Below are 24875 nucleotides of genomic sequence, written 5' to 3'. Positions count from 1 at the left end.
GACATTGTCCATAGTGCTGATTTCTAAACAAGGAAATAAGCAAAATCACCATGCTGACTTATCTTTATTGAATAGGTAATTGACTTAATTCAAAAATCAAAAATTGCAAAAAAGGTGTATAGTGAAAGGTCTCCCTACCACTCCACCCCACTTTATCCACTGTTGCCCCTCTTGGAAATAGAGTACTCCAGAGATAACCACTATTATTAGTTTTTTATGTGCCCTTCCATACATAAGCACATTTGAATGTATAATATTTCTATCTTTTTACACCGTGGGCAGATTGGTTGGTTCTATGTAATAGAAATTGAGCAAAAGGAGTATTTAGAGTTACATGCAAAATAAGTAAAATACTCAGTATTATACATATATAATGTTTGCATTTCTTTTAACAGGAAAAAACTGAAGAGTACATCCAAATATATTTATCAAACATTATTTTTAAATGGTGAAAACAGTGACATTAAGATTTGTGCTCTAGGAGAAGAGTGGAGCTTACACAAAATATATTTATGTCAAGTAAGTATTTTATTTTTCTCTTTGAGTAGCCAAGGTAGTCGCTTAAAACAACTCAAATTCTTTTAAGTCTTGTTCTTTCTCATTGTATTTCACAATAGTCTTTTGCATGAATATTTGTCCTGTCTGATGGAAAGTCCCATTCTGTAAGAGATACACTGTGAATATTGTCAGTGAAAACTTAGTTTGATCTAGGAAACAGATTTTGAGTTTTCATTGTCATACTGGCCTAGGAGTATGTTTTTGTCATTCCAGTAAGGTACTTATTTTAGTGCCTTCTGTTGACAAAAAATGGAAAACGCTAGGGGAAAAGGATAGAATAAGGACTCAACAGTTGCTAGTTTCTTTTCTCTCTTTCTTGGTGAATTATTTTGTGTCCATCTTGTGTGGTGTCATGTGTTTATGAGATACTTAAATATATCATTTCTATGCTTGAATTTAGAATACTGTTGAAAAGGAAAACATATATATGTAATATACTCAGAAATTGTTCCACTGAGTGAAAAGCTTAGTTGGTTCAAGTAGTAACATAGGAATTCAGTTCAGATGGTAATATGATAATTTAGTTTTCTTTAATTAAAAACATAGTATTTTGATAAGCCTAATAGTGTCTTTATCATAATTTCTTTTTCATTTTGTTAAGTCTGGCTACTTTTCTAGTATGTTCAGTGGTTCTTGGAAAGAATCCAGCATGAATACCATTGAACTGGAGATTCCTGACCAGAATATTGATATAGAAGGTAACTGCCACCATAATTACTATATGTAAAAATGATAAAAGCATAACCTTTTTATCCTTTTGGCAGAAAGTATTTTCTTCTAACCTTGTTAACTAGGAAAAAAGCTCCTTTTAACACTCCACAGTGACAATTTTTTATTGATTTACTCTGTACTTTATCAATTCTGTTCTGTGTATCCCTAATCTTACTTAGTCATGTCAGCTTTATCAGTCTGTTTCCTTCATGTTTAAAAATATATCTGCTTGGGATATAGAGGATGTAGAGTGAAGAAAGGAGAAGTATGACCAATAAACAGTAAGCCAGTAAACAGTAGTCATTAATTATTCCCTGTACATAAAGATCCTTTCTGGGAACAAGTAGATGTATCAGGTAGTCAGTATTGTTTTAGAGCTATAATGGTCTTTAGATGAGGAAGCTGAGGCCAGGAGAATTTAAGAGACTTATTTTAGGTCTCAGAGAAGTTTAGTGAGGTAGGATCAGACTACAGTTCTAACTCCTATCCTGGTGCTCCTGCTTCTCTCTTTGATAACTGAAGTGGAAGTACCCAGTACTAACATCATAGGCAAAGAATATTTTATAACGCAAACCTTGGAGGACACATATGAGAATGGCAGTAGAGAAAAGGATGGACAGGTTCAAATAGCTGTGGTGGCAGGATACGCAGGAGATGCGGGTTCAATTCCTAGGTCGGGAAGATCCCCTGGAGGAGGAAATGGCAACACTCTCCAGTATTCTTGCCTGGAAAATCCTATAGACAGAGGACTGCCTAACTGGTTATAGTCCATGGTGTCACACCGAGTTGGACACAACTGAGCACTCACTAATAGGACCAGGAGATATCCATGCTCCACAGTGAAGCACTGAAACACCAGGGTTAAGACTATCATTTGGTCTGTGTTGTTGTACTTAATGATTGATCGACTCAGGCATATCTTCATAAAACTCTTTCCAAGGGTGTCTTAATTCTGACCACTAGACTCTGATGCTGGGAAAGGTTGGGGGCGGGAGGAGAAGGGGACGACCGAGAATGAGATGGCTGGATGGCATCACCGACTCTGTGGACATGAGTTTGAGTGAACTCCGGGAGTTGATGATGGACAGGGAGGCCTGGCATGCTGTGACTCATGGGGTCGCGGAGAGTCGGACATGACTGAGCGACTGAACTGAACTGATATCAAGGTTAGATGTAGGAGAGTCCAGCATGATTTGATAGAATTGATGGAAATATATAACATTGTTATTAAAGCAACATCAGTCCATAACCATTACTAGTAGTTTTATTGGCACCCCACTCCAGTATTCATGCCTGGAAAATCCCATGGACGGAGAAGCCTGGTAGGCTGCAGTCCATGGAGTCACTAGGAGTTGGACATGACTGAGCGACTTGCCTTTCACTTTTCACTTTCATGCATTGGAGAAGGAAATGGCAACCCACTCCAGTGTTCTTGCCTGGAGAATCCCAGGGATGGTGGAGCCTGGTGGGCTGCCATCTATGGGGTCGCACAGAGTCAGACACGACTGAAACGACTTAGCAACAGCAGTAGTTTTATTAGTGATAATCATCTTATCCTTTTATACTAGATTTAGATATATGTCTTAGTGTATAAAGACTGTCCTTATTCTTGTAATATTTTTACAGCTAAAATTGTTATTTCATTACATTTGTGTATTTTGCTTTCAGCACTTCAGGTGGCATTTGGGTCGTTGTATCGAGACGATGTCTTAATAAAGCCAAGTCGAGTCATTGCCATTTTGGCAGCAGCTTGTATGCTGCAATTGGTAAGTATGCATATTACTCAAAAAAGAATAACACTTGTGTCTTTGTTTCAAAGTATCCCTTCCAAAAACAATAATAAAACCTAGCCTTTTATAATTATTAAAATGAATATATAAATATTTCTTTTGTGATAAGTCATTTAAAATGTTTAACCAAAAACTTTACTACAAATGAGGAGGGTCTTGATATTTGTGTAAAATGAATGCAGGCTGTTTCTATGTAGAGATCTTAGAATGACTATAATGTGGAACAAATATACTTGACTAAATCCATTTATAGATTTCTGTGCATTAATGGGGCTTCCCTTGTGGCTCTGCTGGTAGAGAATCCACCTGCAATGCAGGAGACCTGTTCAATCCCTGGATTGGGAAGATCCCCTGGTGAAGGGAAAGGCTACCAACTCCAGTATTCTGGCCTGGAGAATTCCATGGGCTGTATAGCCCATGGGGTCGCAAAGAGTCAGACATGACTGAGCGACTTTCACTTCTTTCTGTACATTAATGACTTATCTTGACTATTATGAAGCAAGTGGCTTATGATTTGATTATTATTTCATATGGTTCATGGATTCAGAAAACATTGAGTGTTTACTATGTAAATGTTCTCTTAGGAAATAATTTTGTTTAAACCACCTAAATGCATATAATCTAGTGGTAGAATGACAGATTTGTTCATTCAACAGAAGTATATTGAGCAGTGTGTCAAGCTAGGCATATAGATCCAGAGGGAAATAAAGATATCTATGCCTTCAAGAAGCTCACAATATAATGTGTATAGAGTCGAGAAGGAAGAGTTGATATACAGGCCCAAAAAGTAAAGTAAGGGCTATCCAATATTATAGATATATGATGATAAACTTTCTGTAGCATTTAGTGGATGTGCAAAGTGGTAAGTTTAACCTGGTAGTGTCAAAGAAGGAAGTTGTGTTTGAGGTTGAGTCTTAAAAACTAAAAATGTGTTTATCTTGTGAAGTAAGAAGAGCGGGGAAGAAAGAGCATTTCATGCAGAGAACTAAGACATAGAAATGAGAAAATAATGGAGCATTAGAGAATCTGAGTGGAACACAGATCTAGTAGAGAATAGAAGGGTTGGAGAAAAGGAGGCAAAGGCCAGATCATGAAAGTCCCTCAGTACCTTTTAAAAAGTTAACACTTCCCATAAGTGCTTTTGAAAAGTTCTAATCCGAGGAAAGACAAAGTTGTATTTTAGAAAGAATGCTTGGGATCAGTGTGAAGGATGAGCTGAAAGGAGAGTTGAGTATAAATCCTATTGCAGTAATCCACGGGAGGGTCTAGATGAGGGTAAAAGCATGGAGGGGAAAACTGGATAGTGGCAAGGTTAAGCAGGGATTATCCACTAGACCTAATGACACAGATGGGTTTTAAAAGGAAAGGGGCGGAGTCTAGAATAGCTTGCCGGAAAGTTTAAAATCCCAGTTTGAGTCAACATTTTATTTTGATCATTTTAAAAAGTTAAGTTTCTTTTTATGTGGCATTTTTAATTTGAAATAATAGTTAATAGCTTGTTAAATATCCTTGGCTGAGGTAATTTGATTTTTTAATATTTTGATCCTTTCAATACTTATTTTCAATAATTTTACTTATTTAACTTTTAATCCTTTTTTGGTTTTATTCTAAATTCACTTTCTGCATTATCTGTGTGACTTGGCTATTTAACAGTAATACTCTTGCATGGTGAATGTAGCTCAGAAATTGGAGTAAAAAATGACAGTATTCTTTCCCTGTATTAAATAAAATTAGCTATTTGAAATCTTCTATATAAACATTTTAATTAAAATTTCAACGTAAGTTTAAAACAGTACTATATTTGTCTTAGGTGTATTTCTTAGATATTGATAGGTGTTTTAAACTTTAATAAAAACTTGCTCTTGATTCATACTGTGTACTTGCCTAGCCCATCACATAGTCATCTGACTATGTAAAAAGGTCTTAGTTTTAAACGAACAGGCAAAACAGAATGCTGCTTAAGTTTGCAAAGGTCCCAGAGAGGAGGAGAACAGAAAAGAGAGTAGCAATTTTTATCTCTGTCTTACTGCTTTTACCCTCTCCCTGCCATTTTTCAGTTCAAGAATTTAGTTGAATACTTGCTGGATTTTATTTTTTAGGAATTTTTACTGGACTTTCAAAAAAGACTTAGGCTTGCTGCACTTAATGGTTTTCTTTCTTTTCTTTCTTTCTTCCTTTTTTTTTTTTCCTTTTTAATATGTGAAAGCACATATTCAGAGCTAATTTTTCCCATATGAAATGGGCCTTTCCAGTGCTTATTTATATTTACAGGATGGTTTAATACAACAGTGTGGTGAGACAATGAAGGAGACAATTAATGTGAAAACTGTGTGTGGCTATTACACATCAGCAGGGACCTATGGATTAGATTCTGTAAAGAAAAAGTGAGTTACCTTACTTGTTTTCTCTCTCATTCCACTTTTGGGAATTTGACTGCTTTGGTTTCTTAAGAGAATGTATAGCTGTTAAAAAGAGAGGAAAAAAAACAATAGAATTCGTTATAAAAAGTTCCTTTTTATATTTGGACTAATTAGTAAATTCCTCAAAAGTGTGGTCTCTGTGACTGTGGGTGGGTTATACATGCTTGTAAAAACTCTGGTCCCTCTTTACAGTACATTTCTATTAAATGTTTTAAAGCAGTAGGCATAATAGCCATTACAGTCGTCCCTCACTATCCGCAGGGGATTAGTTCCAGGACCTGAGTGGATACTAGAATCTGCGGTTGCTCACCTCCCTAATTTAATGGTGTAGTATTTTCAAATAACCATCCTTCTGTATACTGTGAATTATCTCTGAATTACTTATAATACCAGTGTAAAGGGTATGTAAATAGTTATAAATCCAGTGTAAATGCTATGTAAATAGTTGCTGTCTTGCGACAAATTTAAGTTTTGCTTTCTGGAACATTCTGAAGTTATTATTTTTTTCTCCAATATTTTCAATTCTCGGTTGGTTGAATCCACGGATAGAGAACCCGCGGATACCGAGGGCTGACTGTATATCAGTGCAACTACTGGCAGTGTTTTTAAGTCTTGAGAATTGCAGTACCCATTTTCAAATTATAAAGAAGGTAACAGAAGTATGTAAGGCCCTTCATAAACTATTTAACACAAACTTGAAAATGAAGTTTTCTCAATTAGAAAGGCTCTTATTAATATTAAGGGAATATTCCCTTACTAACTGCTGACAAAAACAGTACTAAATTTCTAGTTGTTAAAATATTTGAGCATGTCCTTGCAAGATTAATATTCTGTTTTTACTTTAACTGTATGTCCTACTTAATAAATCATAAATATATAATGTACAATAAAATAATTCCATGTTTTAATTTCAGGTGCCTTGAATGGCTTCTAAACAATTTGATGACTCACCAGAATGTTGAACTTTTTAAAGAACTCAGGTATTTTAATTTTAAATAGCTTCATAACTATCCAAAATACTGTTCTTCATTTGTTAAAGTATGCAAGACATTTTTTTATAAAACAAAAATATATTATGAAAAAATGAGCTTAATGAAATGTATCTAAGTTTCTTTTCTTTGTTGTAAATGATACAATGCATTTTTTTTTATACAGTGCATATTATGTCTACTGTTTTAATCAATTTTAAAAGAAAAATTCATTGCTGCTATAAAACTATAGAAAGTCTCCAGGGTTACCTCACTTTTGCTGGACTCTTTGAGAATCTAAACATTTATTTTAAAAACCACCTTCTCTTATTATCCAGAAATTACATTTGAGAAAATTGTCTTAAACTTGTTACTAAAACTGATGAAATTAAATTCACAATTAAGGTGGTCTTTTGATTTAGTTTGCTTGTTCTTCCTTCCTCCCTTCAAGTAATTTCTGAGTGACCACTATGTGTAAAGGTACTCTGTTAAGGGCTTTGAAGGAGGCAGAGGTGATTATTTCATGGTCTCTGCTCTCTCTGAACTTATTTGTAATAATGGAGCTAACATATCTGCTATGGGTCTGAGAAATTCAGAGTGGGAATGAACTTTTAAAGGTCAGAAACTCTATAATCACTTTCAGGATTGCAGTACCTTGACAATGGTGCTTCTGAAACAGGGGTACAAATGTCCCTGGGAGTGTATAGCATTCTGATAGAAATGTCCAAAACCAAAGGCTTAACATTCAGTGGCTTACTGTTTTGTCAATTTTGCTGACTTTTTGAGGGGAGAAGGGTAGGGAGGAGTAGGAGAGAAGTAAACATTTTTATGTTTAAATACATTGTGGAATAGAATTCAAGTTTCTTAGGGCTTATAAATACAAAAATTAATAGAAATGTTATTTTTATGGCTAGCCTTCTAGATTCCTGGGTCCTTTCCTTTCATCTGCCCTTAAGAGGTACTTTGATAGAAAGATTTGAGAAATATTGTATTCTACCAGAAAATCATCACCTAATGATGTCAAGGCATAAACAGAGTCATTAGAAATGCTTTATCTATTCTATAATTCTCACTGAGCTTTTTTCAAAAGGAAAATAAATCATAGTGGTCATCTTAAAAATTCAGATGCTCTTCTGGCTTGTTGAGGGTAGTGGGGGGAAAGGGAAAAAAGAAAAGAGCTAGTAATATCATTGCCATTCTAAATTTACACTAATACATATTTCTTGATATTACTCCCTTAATAGAATAAAAACTTGGTTTATGACTAAGCAATTCTCTTAAGCCTAGAGGTAAAAGTTTACTTTGAAAAAATATCTTCTTCAGTGAATTTTGACAGAATTTTTTTTAATTGAATGAAAAGGAAAGACAAAAGAAAGGGAAGGCTGCCACTTTATCAGAGCATGCTAAAACTTATCTTATTAGGACTTTGCTTTACCTTGATTAATCAGCAGAGCAAGCTCTTTGTTTTCTCAGCAGTGTAAGAAAAAACCTTTTGCAGCATACAGTCTGAATTATAAGTATCCTTACATTCAAATAGATTGTTTTTGTCTAAGATTCTTTGTCTGGGGCAAAAAGACTGATGTAGTTTTTTAATTCTGTGTTTTCTTTTGATAAAAAAAGCTTTTAAAAAAGTTTTCAGTTCCACCAGGGTCTTTAACTTTTGTATAAAGAGAGGCTCACTGCTTCTGTTTTATCTTTTCTAGTATAAATGTCATGAAACAACTCATTGGTTCATCTAACTTGTTTGTGATGCAAGTGGAGATGGATGTATACACAGCTCTTAAAAAGGTATTTCCATAATGTGATATGCATAAAGATATCCACTCAGCATTGCTTATAATAATGAAAAACTGAAAATAGCTAGTGTCCAGTGGTGAGAGAGTGATTATACAAGCAAGAAAAGGAAATATGCCAGAATGCTAAGTCTTTAGACTTAGGGAATTGGTATCATGATTAATTTTAATTACATTCTTTATACTTTTCTCATCTAGGAATACATTTCTGTTTCTTCCAAGGTTTTTTTTCCCAATAATTAACATGTTATTTACATGATCAGAAATGTTAAATATTTTATGTGCTTTTCAGAAATGTTTTCAGATTTGAGCTTTAGTTGAATTAATAACTTTATGATGAATTTTTCACACATTTTTCTAGAGAATGTTGATATTCTTTTAAAAGTCTTTTGTACTTCAGGCATATGTCTCACTTCATCCTTTTGTAAGGTTTCAACATTTTTGTATACTTTTGTCTTCACAACTCTGAAGAGACAAATGGGCTATTACTTTTGTTCTGTAGATGGTAACACTTAGAATTCTTACAGTTACTACATGGCAGATGTTAGACAGAACCCAGGTCTGTGAGTTCTAGTCTGTTGCTTTTCCCACTGCTTGATTTTGTTGTTAGCCTTTTGTCCTTAGCACCAAGTTTACATTAACGTGGTCATGAAACCTGGGAATGAGTCACCTGGGTGAGATTCTATTACTATTTTTCCTCGAGGAAGTTTAGTAAATGTGGTAACCTGTCAATAAAGGAAGGTAGACAGCCCATTTCTCTCTGAGCCACTGGTAGCATTCATTTTTTCTCATAAGTATTGATGAATGCTTACTATGTGCCAGGCATTACACATTAATTATAATGTCCTGTGAGGTTGACATATTATCATGCTTATCTTACAAATGAAGAAATTAAAGCCCAGAGAAATTAGGTAATTTCCTTCTCTATTAATTGACAGGGCCAGGATTTAAAAATTCATGTTCTTCATTACTGTGCATACTGTCTCAACAGCAGTTCGACAATGAGAAACTCCTTTTTCCCATATTTATATTTAATTTCTTTTATAATCTCACATAGTATGTAGTGAAACTTAATTGTTAATTGAGTAAAATAAATTAGTATATTTTATATATTGTATATATATGTATTGTATCTACACTCTAATATAATATAGAATATTTTATATGTATGTGCGTACACACACACATGTGGAACATTTACCTTTTTAATACTAAAACTATAGTGAAACCATAAATGTTTTTCAAGCATTAGCTTATTCCTATATGCTCATCTAGTTTTTGTCTTTGGACCACGATTAATACCAGTGTGAATTTAAGGCTTATCGTGAGCATATCATGTAATAGCTGTACTTCTTTCAGTTGCTTACAAAATGGATATTAAATTTTTTAGATACTGTGTTTTAAGAAAGCAGTATGAAAATGTGAACTCAAAATGATGAAGTTTTACGGGTTTTTTTTTTTTTCTTATTTTTTTTAATCTAGTGGATGTTCCTTCAACTTGTGCCTTCTTGGAATGGATCTTTAAAACAGCTTTTGACTGAAACAGATGTCTGGTTTTCTAAGAGGAAAAAAGGTGTGACTAAAATTGTTATTCAGAACTTTTTTTTAATTGAAATTTAATTAAAATTAAACCCTGATTTATTGATAAATAGAGAATTTTAGAGCTGAAGAGGACCTTGGCAATGATCTAACTCAATCCCTTACTTATACCGAAAAAAATTTAATGGCCATCAGGAGCAAAAAAGTGGATAAAAATCACAGTCCTTAGTTCATGATTTTCTTAGTTCACTATCATTTTTTACCTATGCATAGCTACCTTTTTCTTTAAAAAAAAAATAATGTATTGAACCTCAGTGAAATAATCAAGTACTAGAACATTAATAATTCAGTCTTTTCATGTGCTTCTTTCCTGTTGTGTCACTCAGCTTTCCCCAACCACTGTCGTCTTTAGTTTTGTGTTTATTTTTCCCTTGCTTTTGAAAAATAATGTTATGGCATTCTACACATGTCTTAACATGAATGCATAACATAGTGATGTGCTGGTAAGCTGGCTTTCTGAAAAAATAATCACTTATTTGTAGCATTTTTTAATTTTAATGATAACAAGTTTTCTTAGCATGACTAATTTCAGGCTAACATGATACTACTGAATGTGGAGTTGGAAAGAAACGCATGCCTTCAGCTCCTGTGAGCCAGTACAAGCCAGATTCAACTTACTCCTGGACAACGTATCATCCTGTTTTTGTTCTTATTGAACTATTTCATACTGTGGTATTGATTTTCATTTCCTTGAAAACTAAAGAAATTGAACTGCTCTTTGTGTGTTTATCAGCATATGTTTCTTCTTTTGTGAAATGTCTGTTCAGGTCTTTTTCCTATTTTAGTATTGTAATTGTCTTTTCTTACTGATTTGTGGGCATTTTTTATGTATTCTTGATAACCAATTCTTTGTCACAAATATGTGTTGCATTTATCTTTCAGTTTAGATTGTTTTTTAACTTTTTTAAAGGTGTATTGATGAATCAGTTCAGTTCAGTTCAGTCACTCAGTCGTGTCCGACTCTCCGCGACCCCATGAATCACAGCATGCCAGGCCTCCCTGTCCATCACCAACTCCCGGAGTTCACTCAAACTCATGTCCACAGAGTCGGTGATGCCATCCAGCCATCTCATTCTCTGTCGACGCGTCTCCTCCCGCCCCCAATCCCTCCCAGCATCAGAGTCTTTTCCAGTGAGTCAACTCGTCGCATGAGGTGGCCAAAGTATTGCAGTTTCAGCTTTAGCATCAGTCCTTCCAATGAACACCCAGGATTGATCTCCTTTAGAATGGACTGGTTGGATCTCCTTGCAGTCCAAGGGACTCTCAAGAGTCTTCTCCAACACCACAGTTCAAAAGCATCAATTCTTCGGCGATCAGCTTTCTTCACAGTCCAACTCACATCCATACATGACCACGGGAAAAACCATAGCCTTGACTAGACAGACCTTGGTTGGCAAAGTAATGTCTCTGCTTTTTAATATACTATCAAGGTTGGTCATAACTTTCCTTCCAAGGAGTAAGCGTCTTTTAATTTCATGGCTGCAATCAGCATCCGCAGTGATTTTGGAGCCCAAAAAAATAAAGTCTGACACTGTTTCCACTGTTTTTCCATCTATTTCCCATGAAGTGATGGGACCAGATGCCATGATCTTTGTTTTCTGAATGTTGAGCTTCAAGCCAACCTTTTCACTCTCCTCTTTCACTTTCATCAAGAGGCTTTTGAGTTCCTCTTCACTTTCTGCCATAAGGGTAGTGTCATCTGCATATCTGAGGTTATTGATATTTCTCCCAGCAATCTTGATTCCAGCTTGTGCTTCTTCCAGCCCAGCGGTCCTCATGATGTTCTCTGCATGTAAGTTAAATAAGCAAGGTGACAATATACAGCCTTGACGTACTCCTTTTCCTATTTGGAACCAGTCTGTTGTTCCATGTACAGTTCTGACTGTTGCTTCCTGACCTGCATACAAGTTTCTCAAGAGGCAGGTCAGGTGGTCTGGTATTCCCATCTCTTTCAGAATTTTCCACAGTTTACTGTGATCCACACAGTCAAAGGCTTTGGCATAGTCAATGAAGCAGAAATAGATATTTTTCTGGAACTCTCTTGCTTTCTCCATGATCCAGCGGATGTTGGCAATTTGATGTCTGGTGCCTCTGCCTTTTCTAAAACCTGCTTGAACATCTGGGAGTTCATGGTTCACATATTGCTGAAGCCTGGCTTGGAGGATTTTGAGCATAATTTTACTAGCGTGTGAGATGAGTGCAATTGTGCGGTAGTTTGAGCATTCTTTGGCATTGCCTTTCTTTGGGATTGGAATGAAGACTGACCTTTTGCATTCCTGTGGCCACTGCTGAGTTTTCCAAATTTGCTGGCATATTGAGTGCAGCACTTTCACAGCATCATCTTTCAAGATTTGAAATAGCTCAACTGGAATTCCATCACCTGAATAGAGGCACTTATATTAAAATTCAGTGTGCTCTTTTAGTCTTATTTAAATAAATTTTCTAGAATTATGTTGTGAGATTTAATAGCTAATTATTTTTCCTTGAAGCTCATGAACCAAAAATGTGTAAATGACCACAGCAATAAAATCTAACTTGATTTGCTTCAAGAATAAAAGACTAAATTTCTCTCTCAAGTTATACTTTATGGAAGTTACAGAGGGATTTAAGAAATTGTAAAGGAAAAAAGTAGAGGAAAAAATTTTAAGTTAAAAAACAGAAGTAAAAGCTGGAAAAGATAAATAAGGTAGAGAAGCTAAAAAGACAAGCGGCTGCATAGAAACAGTAGATGTTAGGTAAATTTTGACATAAATTTATGCTCCTTTGAGCTCCAGTTGGATTAACTGCAACAGTCCATCAAGAGAGAAATTACTTTGTAGCCTAAGTGGCAGAAACTAGAATAGGAAACTGTGGTCCCCTCTGCCTTCTGGTTTTCCCATTCTAGGCTTTCTGTCCCAGCCTCAGTAGTATAAAAGTATACAGTTTAAGATAACTTTTCAGGGAAACATTTACTGCATAAGGAAGAATGTATGTCTGATGCCCTTGTTTTTCAAAGAGGACTTCAGAAGTTTATTTCAAACAGTTTTTAAACTATAAAAGTGACAAATACCCAGAAAATAAGACCGAAAAGATCACTTGTAGTCCCCTTACCCACTATATTTTAGTATATTCCTCTTTGTTGTTGTTTAGTCACTCAGTCACGTCCGACTCTTGCAACGCCATGTACTGTAGCCCACCAGGCTCCCCTGTCCATGGGATTCTCCAGGCAAGAATACTGTAGTGTGTTACCATTTGCTTCTCCAGGGGATCTTCACCCAGGGATTGAGCCCGGGTCTCCCTCATTGCAGGCAAATTCTTTATCATCTGAGCCACCAGGAAAGCCCAGGAGAAGCCCAATATTCCTCTTAGGTTATCTTAATTATTTGTCTTTTCAGACATATATGCGTCAGGACCAAGAGAACAATAGAAATTTAGAAAATTTGCTGCATAGTTATACTTAAGGATTTATTCTTTTATTTCCTATCCTTAATGACAACAAGGCTGAGTCCACTGCTGTGGGTATATCTTGTAACAGAAAACAGGCTAAGGATTATGTGCAGGTCCATGCTTGATAGCAGCAGACCTTCCCACTCATGAGAGCATATTGGAATGCAGCTGAGAGTATTTTTGGAAATAAACTTAAATTCTCCCTAGAAGAAAAAATTCATAACTCTGAATAATTTTAGCAATAAATACTACCCTTGTGTTGCAGATTCACAGCTACAGTGTTTTTGTATCTTATTTTGTATTATAGTACAAAATTAAGGTTTTAAGTAATGTTCATCGCTTGTAACTAAAGTGTAAATTAGAAAAGATGCCAAGAAATGTTCCAGGTCCTCTTGTGTCTTGTGAAGACCCTTGAGTGAGGCATTTGGGCTGAAGTGTTCAGTCCTGGGAAAAGGGATTCTGGAAAGATCTCCTACCCTCAACCACCATTCTCAAGCCTTCCTTTCCCACCTTGCTGGGCTATGTGCTGTAAGCTCCAATCCCCAGAAAGGCATCAGTTGAAGTCCCAGCCCAAGGGTCTAATTAGGACCAAAGTTAATTTCCTGGGGCTTTTTTCTAAATCTCCCCAAGTTTGAATAGATAAATTAATAAATTTTGAAAAGAATAGCTATGTAGTTTAAGCTTTTTTGTTTGGTTTTATTTGTTTTGTAGATTTTGAAGGTATGGCCTTCCTTGAAACTGAGCAAGGAAAACCATTTGTGTCAGTATTCAGACATTTAAGGTTACAGTATATTATCAGTGATTTGGCCTCTGCAAGAATTATTGAACAAGATTCCCTAGTACCTTCAGGTAAGAACATGATAAAATTGTGATTTTAAGTAAAATGTTTCTCATTGTAATAGTAATATATATCATAGAAAATAGTAATGAAGAAAATAGAAGTTATCCTTAATTCCAGTAAGGATTTTAATACCAAGCAGAATCATACATGTAGATAATTTTCTGTGTTCACATTATATATTATGAGTATCTTCCCATATCTTTAAATACCCTTCAGAACATTTAAGTGGCTGTATAGTATTCTATAATGGGGGTGTTCTTTAATTTGCTTAACCAATACACTATTTTGGACTAGACTTTGACTTTCGAAGTGTTATTTAAAGGTCAACTTCTTTTTCTATTAATACTCCTTAAATTTGCTGTTTTCTGTTTTCTTTTTCGTATCCTAGTCTTAAACTTTATGTCAAAGCAACATAATATCTTTGCTAGTTATAATTTAAAACTTGTGAAACAATTACTGTTTTAATCTTCTAAGTTAAGTGTTTAGTGCTTGTGTAGAATTAAATTTAGTACTATATTCACATTTAAGAAATAGAAAGTAGCATTTGAAGATTTACTTACAAATTTGTATAGATTTGTCTGAAAATTATAATTTTTTGACACCTTAGTTTTTAACATAATTGTGTTTATAGATTTAAATTGGTATTGAAATCTGTACATTTATTTATAAAGGTATTCAATGGAAAACAAACGGAGAGTTAACATTTCTGGTGGTTAAAGTAATGCATTTTTTAATAAAATCACTCTAGGCAGGTTTATAGACTGCTTTTTTGTTAATTTTGTATAATTCATTCGTATTATATCTGTGTGGGTTGTGGGTCTGAGATTTGTTTGCTCAGTCACCATTTCATTTGAAGATCATGTTCCCCTTTAGTACAGCAGCTTTATAATAGTTTTAGTATATATTATACACCAGACACTATCAGTGTGTGACGTTAGATGCCAGGGCTTATTACATACTCCCACTCTAATCATACTTCTTCTAAGGCGCTCTCTAATGAATTTTTGAAGAGTTTAAAAAATAAAGTCTGTTCTAAAGTAGTTTAATTTAGGTGTGTCTATGATGCAAGGGGATAAGCTTTATATTTTTGGAATGTAAGATGGGCATAAATATTTCTAGTCTGAAATATTTTGCTTTAATATAAAATTGAAAAGAATTTAGATCCCAAGTTTCTGACCAGATTCCATCCATGATTTTTTCTGACTTAAAATAGAGGGCACTTTTTTTCACTTTAAAATATAAATGAACAAATAGTTTTTCCTGTATATCCGAATAAATTATCATTTCAAAAGCAAGGTATAAGTAAAATTAAATCCCATGCTGTTTGTGAGAGGGCAAAAAGTAGCTCACATCTTCAAGATACATTGGTATATGCTCACAATAGGAATGTATCCTAGATTTGAAATAAGTGAAAATAGTTTCAATTACTTAGCTAAAATTTGATGATCATTTTTCAGAAATAGTGCCAAATGTATTAACATTATTCAGAGTTATATGTTCAGTAATCTGGGGAATTTTAATATATACATTTTTTATCATCTTTAGGTCAGAATTAAATTCAAATGGAGATTAAAAGAGAAAAAAAATTAAATTTTAATAGAAAGTGAAGTTGCTCAGTTGTGTCCGACTCTTTGCAACCCCACAGACTGACTATAGCCTGCCAGGCTCCTCCGTCCTTGGGATTTTCTAGGCAAGAATACTGGAGTGTGTTGCCATTTCCTTCTCCAGGAGATCTTCCTGACCCAGGGATTGAACCCAGGTCTCCCACACTGTAGGCAGACGCTTTACCGTCTGAGCCACCTGTTAATTCCAAATTAAATCCAGACTTTGTGTAGAAACATTGTAGTATTTTAGGATTTAACTGTGTTGAGTGCAGTAGCATTCCATTATTTCATAGAATTAGATTTGTTGTGTTCAGTCGTTCAGTTGTGTGTGACTCTTTCTGACAACATGGACTGCAGCACTCCAGGATTCTCTGTCCTTCACCATCTCCTGGAGTTTATTCAAATTCATGTGCATTGAGTTGGTGATGCTATCTAACCATCTCATCCTCTGCCACCCCCTTCTCCTTTTGCCTTCAATCTTTCCCAGCATCAGGATCTTCCAGTGAGTAGACTCCTTGCATCAGGTGGCCAAAGTATTGCAGCTTCAGCATCAGTCCTTCTAATGAGTATTCAGAGTTGATTTCCTTTAGGACTGACTGGTTTGATCTCCTTGGAGTCTAAGGGTCTCTCAGGAGTCTTTTCCAGTGCCACAATTCAAAAGCATCAGTTCTTTGGTGCTCAGCCTTTTTTGTGGTCCAGCTCTCATGAATTAGACTTACCTTAGGTGAGGTCATCAAATCTGTTTTGTTCTATACTCTCATTGTCATGCTTCCCTCCCCGTTGATACCTCTGACCTATCTTGCTACCATCTCTCCCAGACCTTTCTCTTTATGTCCTCTCCTATAGTCCTTCCATTTTATTTAGCTCTCTCGGAAGAGAATATTTTCCCTCTGTGGAGGACTTTCTCTCAACACATCCTGCTAATAAAGGATTACGAGGCCAGATAGTCATCAGCCCAGCCATGTCAGTACTCTTTCTAAATCCTTGTTGCATGTGATCCAGCTCATACTCTCTTCTTTCTCTTCTGACCCCCAGTCTTTCTTTCACATTCATTTAAGACCTGGACACTTGATTTCTGTCTGCTTCTCCATCCTTCTTTGGTAATGTAGTGTGTCCATATTATCATTACGTTTACTAGCCTCCGAGTAATGTGACCTTAACTCCTGTAACATTTATCTGCTGATCATTAAGCACTTGCTACATTTGAATCTTTCTGTAACCCAAAATTTCTCAGCATCAGAAATCCAGTAGTTTGCAGGCTATAAATAACCTTCTAGATGGTTCATAGTCTCATTCCTCCTACACTGTTATTTGATTTCCAGTCCATTTTAAACTCCATTTTCTGCCAGTCTTTCAAGCCTCCTGCTTTTTCCTTCCTTTCAGACCTGGATTTCATGTTAGGTCATTTGAACCGCTCTCTCTCACAGTTGCCTTCAACTTTCTATCCTACTTTGCAAAATTCTAAAACTAAACCTTCTTTGTTCTAATACCCTCTACTTTGTGCTGAGTACTGCTCCAGAACATTCTATAACTTTTATATTGGTGCTGCTGCAAACTCATATTTCATTGCTAAGCTTGGATCTTGCGACTCCTTGTATCACTTTTACTTGGTCACTTTTTTAAATTTGCTTCAGCAGTTGTTTATCAAACCTCTGCCCCTCTGTTCAAACTTCCTCTCCAGTCACCTCACTCTCAGTGGGTGGTGGTGGTTTAGCCGCTAAGTCGTGTCTGACTTTTGCGATACTGTAGACTATAACCTGCCAGGCTCCTCTGTCCATGGGATTCTCCAGGCAAGAATACTGGAGTGGGTTGCCACTTCCTTCTCCAGGGGATCTTGCCGACCCAAGAATCGAACCTGTGTCTCCTGCATTGCAGGCAGATTCTTTACTGACTGAGTTATGAGGGGAAGCCCATGGGAACTCTATTGTTTTTTATATAAATTCAAGGTAATCAGGCAAAGATTTATTCAGATTTCTAGTCTTACTCACCTCTTCTTCCTGTTCTGTCCCAGGGTTGAGGTGCTCCCTTCCTATTCAAGCCAACTTCGTACTGTGTTCATAATCCTGTAATTTTATGCTGTCATTTAATAATCTGTATCTTCAGCCCCTCCTCTTCTCCCTCAGCTTATAAATATGGTCAAACCTCTTATTAAAAAAACAAATCCCCCCACTCCCATCTGGACCCTGAGTCCCCTTCATGGTAACTATTCCTTTGCCTTAAAATCACCTTTTTCAGAGTAGTCTATAGTTGCTGTTTCCATCGTCTTACCTTTCAGATTTTTCTCACCCTACTACAATCTGTCTTTTGCCCCCACTATTTTACTGAAACTTTCTAGCAAAAGTTAGGATTGCCCTGTTTTTAAAATCTAGTGATCTTATGTTTTAACTTCCCTAGCATTTTATATCATGGTTTGTTAGCTTTTTGTTTCAATTCTGTACAGTACTAACTTAGTTTAGAAATACTATACTCTTCTGATTCTTTCCCTATCTCTCTGAACATTCATTTTCTTTTGTAAGCATCTCTTTCCCTGCCCACCTCTTAACCTAAGAGTGCCCTTGGCCCATTGATCTTTTCGTTCTACATAGTGTCCCCAAATGATTTCCTTCATTCCTATGATTTATTAAAAGAATACAGTTCTGACCTCTTCTCTGAGTTTCATACTTAGATATCCAACTGATAGCTTGCCATCTATAAATTGCTTCAGTTAATCTATTCAAGAGAATACTTCATCTTTCCCCTCCAGTCCTAGTCCCTGCATTCTTTTTTCTTGCTATATTTGCTTATCAGCCATCAACATTAATAACTTGCCCAGCCTCACAAAAATGGCAGAATCCCGGAAGTCATCCTGTTCCTCCTCAAACTCTTTTCTTCCACATCCATTCACGATGTCCTGTATATTTTTTTCTTAGATAATTCTCAAACTTTTTTTTTTTTACCTGTTACCACTTCCTTGTTAAGGCATCATTATCTCTTGCTGCTGCTGCTGCTGCTAAGTCACTTCAGTCATGTCCGACTCTGTGTGACCCCATAGACGGGCAGCCCACCAGGCTTCCCCGTCCCTGGGATTCTCCAGGCAAGAACACTGGAGTGGGTTGCCATTTCCTTCTCCAATGCGTGAAAGTGAAGTCGCTCAGTCATGTCTGACCTGTAGCGACCCCATGGACTATAGACTACCAGGCTCCTCCGTCCATGGGATTTTCCAGGCAAGAGTACTGGAGTGGCTTGCCATTGCCTTCTCTGTATCTCTTGCTAGGTTACTCTAATACAGAATATATCTGTGGCCCTCTTGGACCATATGTTTTTCATCTTTTTCTCTTAGGTACTTGATAGGTAGTAGGCACTCGGTTGGTGTGAACTAAAACTGTGTCCTAAAACATACTAACTGACATATGACCTAATACTGCATTTACTCTATCAAATAAGTTTATATTCTAATTCCTAACCTAAGAACTATAAAGGGGAGAAGAAAAAGTAAATGTGTAAATCTTTAGTGTCCCAGTAATATGCCAGATTATGCATTTAATGTCTGTTATGTAACATAATCTTTAAAATTATGAGGGTAATTGTTCCCATTTTATACATGAAGTATTACTGTCCTGTCACACAGCTAGTTAGAAGCAGAGTTCAAATGCTGCCCCAAGTCTTTCCTGTTCTAAAGTCCCCCCTCCACTTTTTTTTAAACTGCATCCTGTGTGTGTGTTAGTCGCTTAGCCTAAGTAAGCATGTGTTGGACTCTTTGTGACCTGTCAGGCTCTTCTGTCCATGGAATTCTGCAGGCAAGAATACTGGAGTGGGTTGCCTTTCCTTCTGCAGGAGATCTTCCCGACCCAGGGATCAAACCCAGGTCTCCTGCATTGCAGGCAGATTCTTTACCATCTGAGCTATAGGGAAGTCCCCAACTGCAACTTACTGGTTACTTAAAAGAATTCCACTATGTTTAATCTCTTTAAAATTGCATATCCAATTGTATAAACTTAAGCAGTAATTTTGAATCACCATTCTTTCAAGTATGTTTAATTTGGCTCTTGACAGCAAAGTAGTGAAATAGATTTATTCCCTTAGGGTATCCTTGTAACGTTTTAATGTCAGGAATTACTGTTGTGGGTATAATGGGGAAACTTTTAATATTTTTGTAAGGTAGAGATGATAATCGTTAAAGTATGAATTTTATGAAAATAAGTTGCTTAAAATGGAAAGATATAATACAGAAATTCATATAATTATAGTTTTGTTGAAAACTACTGTACTCAGTAAGTTGTCATCTTTTGGAACTAGGTTTTTAGATTATTATACATGAAGATCTTTGAGCTGAATTACTCCATTTTTTTACTAATATACCTAGATGCTCTGTACAAGATATTCTTACTTATCCAGATAGGAATTTTTATTTTGTAGACTTTTTCCTTCACCTTCATGATCTAATTCTGACAATGTGCTTCATATAACAGTTCAACCTATAGGCTGTTTTTTGCTATAAGCTTTACTGGTTGTGAGTAGATTTTTGTATGTTGTGGACACCTGAATATCAGTTCAGTTCAGTTGCTCAGTTGTGTTTGACTCTTTGCAATCCCGTGGACTGCAGCACGCCAGGCTTCCTTGTCCATCACCAACTCCCAGAGCCTACTCAAACTCATGTCCATTGCATCGGTGATGCCATCCAACTATCTCATCCTCTGTCGTCCCCTTCTCCTCCCGCCTTCAATCTTTCCCAGCATCAGGGTCTTTTCAGATGAGTCAGTTCTTCACATCCGGTGGCCAAAGTATTAGAGTTTCAGCTTCAGCATCAGTCCTTCCATATTCATTCAAGACTGATTGAATATTCATTCAGGACTGATTTCCTTTAGGATGGACTGGTTGGATCTCCTTTCTGTCCACGGGACTCTCAAGAGTCTCAAGACTCTCTTCTCCAGCACCACACTTCAAAAGCATCAGTTCTTCGGTGCTCTGCTTTCTTTATAGTCCAACTCTCACATCCGTACATGACTACTGGAAAAACCATAGTTTTGACTAGACGGACCTTTGTTGGCAAAGTAATGTCTCTGCTTTTTAATATGCTATCTAAGTTGGTCATAGCTTTTCTTCCAAGGACCAAGCATCTTTTAATTTCATGGCTGCAGTCACCATCTACAGTGATTTTGGAGCCCAAAAAAATAAAGTCTGTCACTGTTTCCATTGTTTCCCCATCTATTTGTCATGAAGTGATGGGACCGGATGCCATGATCTTAGTTTTCTGAATGTTGCGCTTTAAGCCATCTTTTTCACTCTCCTCTTTCACTTTCATGAAGAGGCTCTTTAGTTCCTCTTCACTTTCTGCCATAAGGGTGGTGTTATTGATATCTGAGGTTATTGATATTTCTCCCGGCAATCTTGATTGCAGCTTCTGCTTCTTCCAGCCCAGCATTCCTCATGATGTACTCTGCATAGAAGTTAAATAAGCAGAGTGACAGTATACAGCCTTGATGTACTCCTTTCCATGTCCAGTGCTAACTGTTGCTTCTTGACCTGCATACAGATTTCTCAGGAAATACCTGAATATACACTTTTTCATTTAAGCAATAAAATACTAGGCAAGCTAGGGGTGTATCTTATCTGTTTGTTTTTTAAACTTTTGTAAATTTAAGACATATAGATTTTCAAATAGTTTGCTCTTGGAGACCCCCTTCCCCATATCCTTTGTATAAGACAAGAGAAATTATCTAAATAAATTCATTCTGACTTACTTTTTCTATTAGAAAAGTACTGTGTTTGCATTTAAGACTGTTATCAGTTACACCTGCAACTGCTGATTTATAGTGCTCTTCAGTGCCACCTTGATGTGCCCGTTTTGAGTTCATTTTGGATTTTGGTCCGATAAAGTCTAAAATAAGTGGTTGAATTTGTTTTCACTAAGTGGAAGTTTCTTGAAGGCACTTTTTCCAGAATCTCTCTACTGAACACTAACTGCCAAAAAGGATTCTGGCAAACTCTGCCTTTTGGAGATATGTCTGCATATAATCATATTAAAAGCTCTACATAAAGGAAATTGTTTCACTTTTCATCCCATGTTTTTCAGTCTTGTTTTTTTTAGGGATTTCTCCTTATGTATCAGCTGTCAGCACTGCATTCGAACGAGTGATTCTGTTGACTGGTATTGGATGAACTACCAGTGACTGAAAAGATTTCTAGTTTGGCTTTTTACTTTTAGATTAAGGCAAGAAAGGAGACACAAAAATATGTACACACATTTTTAACTTGTTAAAAATGCTTTTAGAAAATTCCATGACACAACCCCCAAAAAATGTTTTTTAGTGTTAAAGGAGATTATTCAAAGTTGTTGAAACTAAGTTTTAAATTATTTTCATGGGATATAGCTTATATGATATTTGTGAATGTATAACCTTTTCATTCCCTTTTTATAAGTGAATCATAAAAAGCCATATTCTCTCTCTAGATCAGTGAATTTCAAACTACAAGCATAACCTGTAGTGAGTTGAGAAATCATTTTAATGGGAAGGGATCAGCTGTTTTTTTAAAAACTAAAATACAGTAAAACAAAACTTAAAAATCCAAATACATTGCAAGTAATATTGAATATGTTTGTAGATATACTGAGTCACATAAACATTGCTGTTAGTCTTTACCTACTAAAGATGAATTGTATGTCACCTAGATATTTAGCAGTTATTTTTTATAATAGCAACAATATTATTTTGAGGAAAGAAACACTCAAAAGTATATTTATGGAGGATATTAAGGAAGGACACTAATAAATCAGTGCAAATCATCTGGATACCTTTATTAGGTAGAGAATTATTACGTCAAAATCCAGATTTTAATTGTACTAGGGTTTTCCCCATGCTTTTTGGTAGAGATAGACAAATCACTTAACTTAAAAATAAGAAAAACTGTCCTTTTAGTTGGGAATAAATAAGAACAAAAAATAAATATGGTGCTAAGCCAGTTCTACTTATCTTTATAGTAAGTCCATGTTTTTATGTAAAATAATTAAAATCTCAGCTTCTAAAGTCTCATTTTGTAGAAAAATTAATATGCTTATTATTGAAGAAAAACATCTATTATATTGCATTTACAGTAATTTTAATTATAATAGTTATCTAAACCTATGTGTAAGAATTATTTATTGAGTGTGCTTGATTCATCTAATAATTTAGAAATGGTTTACTTCTCATTATTGAATTGCTTTTAGATAATTCAGTACAGGAACATTCCATTATTCAGTTTTCTATTAAAGCTTTTGTAAACACTGAAAATACTACTTTTGGTGTTTCTCAAATGAAAATTAGTATGAGCTATGAAAAGAAAACCATTAATGTAAGAATATACTTTTAACTAAAGGTTTAAATATATGTGATTAAAGTAGAGTCTGTCCTAAGGCAAAGGAAGATAACATTTACCACTTTAAAGATCATGAGGCCATATATTGTAGCATATTTATAAAATATAAATTACCAGCTTTACTTATTGCCATTTTAAATTTGAATTTTAAGATGGTAAACATTTTATCAACATCTTAAAATTTTAAATCCTTTGTTTTTCCATATTCTTACTATATTTGTTTTTACATTTTAGAATGGCTATCTTCTGTGTATAAACAGCAGTGGCTGGCGATGCTCCGAGCAGAACAAGACAGTGAGGTGGGGTAAGTATAGTGTATCGTGTGTGTGTGTGTGTGTGTGTGTGTGTGTATGTGTATTAGTTGCTCAGTCATGTCTGACTCCTTGTGACACTATGGACTGTAGCCTGCCAGGCTCCTCCTCTGTCCATGAAATTCTCCAGGCAAGAATACTGGGGTGGGGTGGCCATACCCTTCTCTAGGGGATCTTCCTGACCCAGAGATGGAACTCACATTGCAGTAAGATTCTTTACTGTCTGAGCCACCGGGGAAGCCCCCATGGTACATCATAGCATTGTTTATTATAAAAAAAAATTTTTTTTACACTGAATTTAGTTGATTTTATGATATTGTGTTAGTTTTAGGTGTACATCAAAAAGATTCAGTTATATATGTATATATTTTCAGATTATTTTCCATCATAATCTATTACAAGATGTTGAATATAGTTCCCTGGGCTCTACGGTAAATCCTTGTTCCTTATCTGTTTTTATGTATAGTTGTTTGTATCTGTTAATCTCACACTCGTAATTTATCCCTACCCCCCAACCCTTTCCCCTTTGGTAACCATAAGTTTGTTTTCTATGCCTGTGAATCTGATTCTGTTTTATAAGTAAGTTTGTTGGATATTTTTGTATAGATTCATTTTTATTATTATTTTTATTTTTTTAGATTCCACATACAAGTGATATCATATGATAATTTGTCTTTGACTTACTTCACATAGTACAATATTCTCTAGATCCATCCATGTTGCTGCAGATGGCATTGTTTCATACTTTTTTATGGCTGAGTAATATTCCATTTTATAAATTTGTGTGTGTGTGTGTGTGTATACACTACATCTTTCTAAGACAATCATCTGTTGATGGGCACTTGGGGTTACTTGGATGTCTTGGCTACTGTAAATAGTGCTAGGTTGCATGTATCCTTTTGAATTAGAGTCTTCATCATTTTGTGATATATGCCTGGGAATGGCATTGCTGTATCATATGGTGACTCTAATCTAGTTTTTTTTTTGAGGAGCCTCCACACCGTTTTTTCATAGCAGCTGCACCAATTTAATTTCCCACTAATAGTATAAGAAAATTCCCTTTTCTCCATACCCTCTCCAGATTTATTATTTATAGACTTTTTAATGATGGCCATTCTGACTGGTATGAGAGTATACCTCATTATAGTTTTGATTTGTATTTCTCTAATAATTAACAATATTGAGCATATTTTCACGTGCCCATTGGCCGTCTGTATTTCTTCCTTAGAGAATTGTCTATTTAGGTCTTCTGCCCACTTTTTGATTGAGTTGTTCATTTACTTTTTGAGTTGTATAAGCTGTTTGTATGTAACGGATATTGACATTCCTTGAAAGTTGCATCATTTGAAAGTATTTTTTCCCATTCAGTCGGTTGTCTTTTCATTTTGTTTATGGTTTCCTTTGTTGTACAAAAGCTTTTAACTTTAATTAGTTCCCATTTGTTCATTTTTGCTTTCATTTCTTTTGCCATGGGAGACTGATCTAAAAAAATATTGCTTGGGTTATATCTGAGAATGTT

The 24875-nt window shown here is 35.6% G+C and overlaps 1 protein-coding gene across 4 annotated transcripts in view; it reads left to right on the top strand.

Moving 5' to 3' along the window:
- Positions 1-24875, top strand: part of GMCL1 (germ cell-less 1, spermatogenesis associated) — a 52001-nt gene that overhangs the window by 8986 nt on the left and 18140 nt on the right. Inside the window, exons 2-11 of one of the 4 annotated variants that reach the window (XM_055399647.2) lie at positions 396-519; positions 1160-1256; positions 2938-3035; positions 5331-5443; positions 6394-6459; positions 8151-8235; positions 9723-9813; positions 13977-14114; positions 23280-23349; positions 23731-23787. In XM_055399647.2, coding sequence (XP_055255622.1) covers positions 396-519; positions 1160-1256; positions 2938-3035; positions 5331-5443; positions 6394-6459; positions 8151-8235; positions 9723-9813; positions 13977-14114; positions 23280-23349; positions 23731-23787 — 939 coding nt within the window. The remainder of the gene's footprint in view (positions 1-395; positions 520-1159; positions 1257-2937; positions 3036-5330; positions 5444-6393; positions 6460-8150; positions 8236-9722; positions 9814-13976; positions 14115-23279; positions 23350-23730; positions 23788-24875) is intronic. The other 3 variants (XM_055399650.2, XM_055399649.2, XM_055399651.2) reach the window with 3 other exon arrangements.

The sequence above is a fragment of the Moschus berezovskii genome, chromosome 11, assembly GCF_049115385.1.
Source record: "Moschus berezovskii isolate FMDL1 chromosome 11, NW_MosBer_1.0, whole genome shotgun sequence".
In the NCBI taxonomy this organism is placed as follows: domain Eukaryota; kingdom Metazoa; phylum Chordata; class Mammalia; order Artiodactyla; family Moschidae; genus Moschus; species Moschus berezovskii.
The sequence above is the reverse complement of the archived record's forward strand: the minus strand, read 5'-3'. Positions and strand labels throughout refer to the sequence as shown.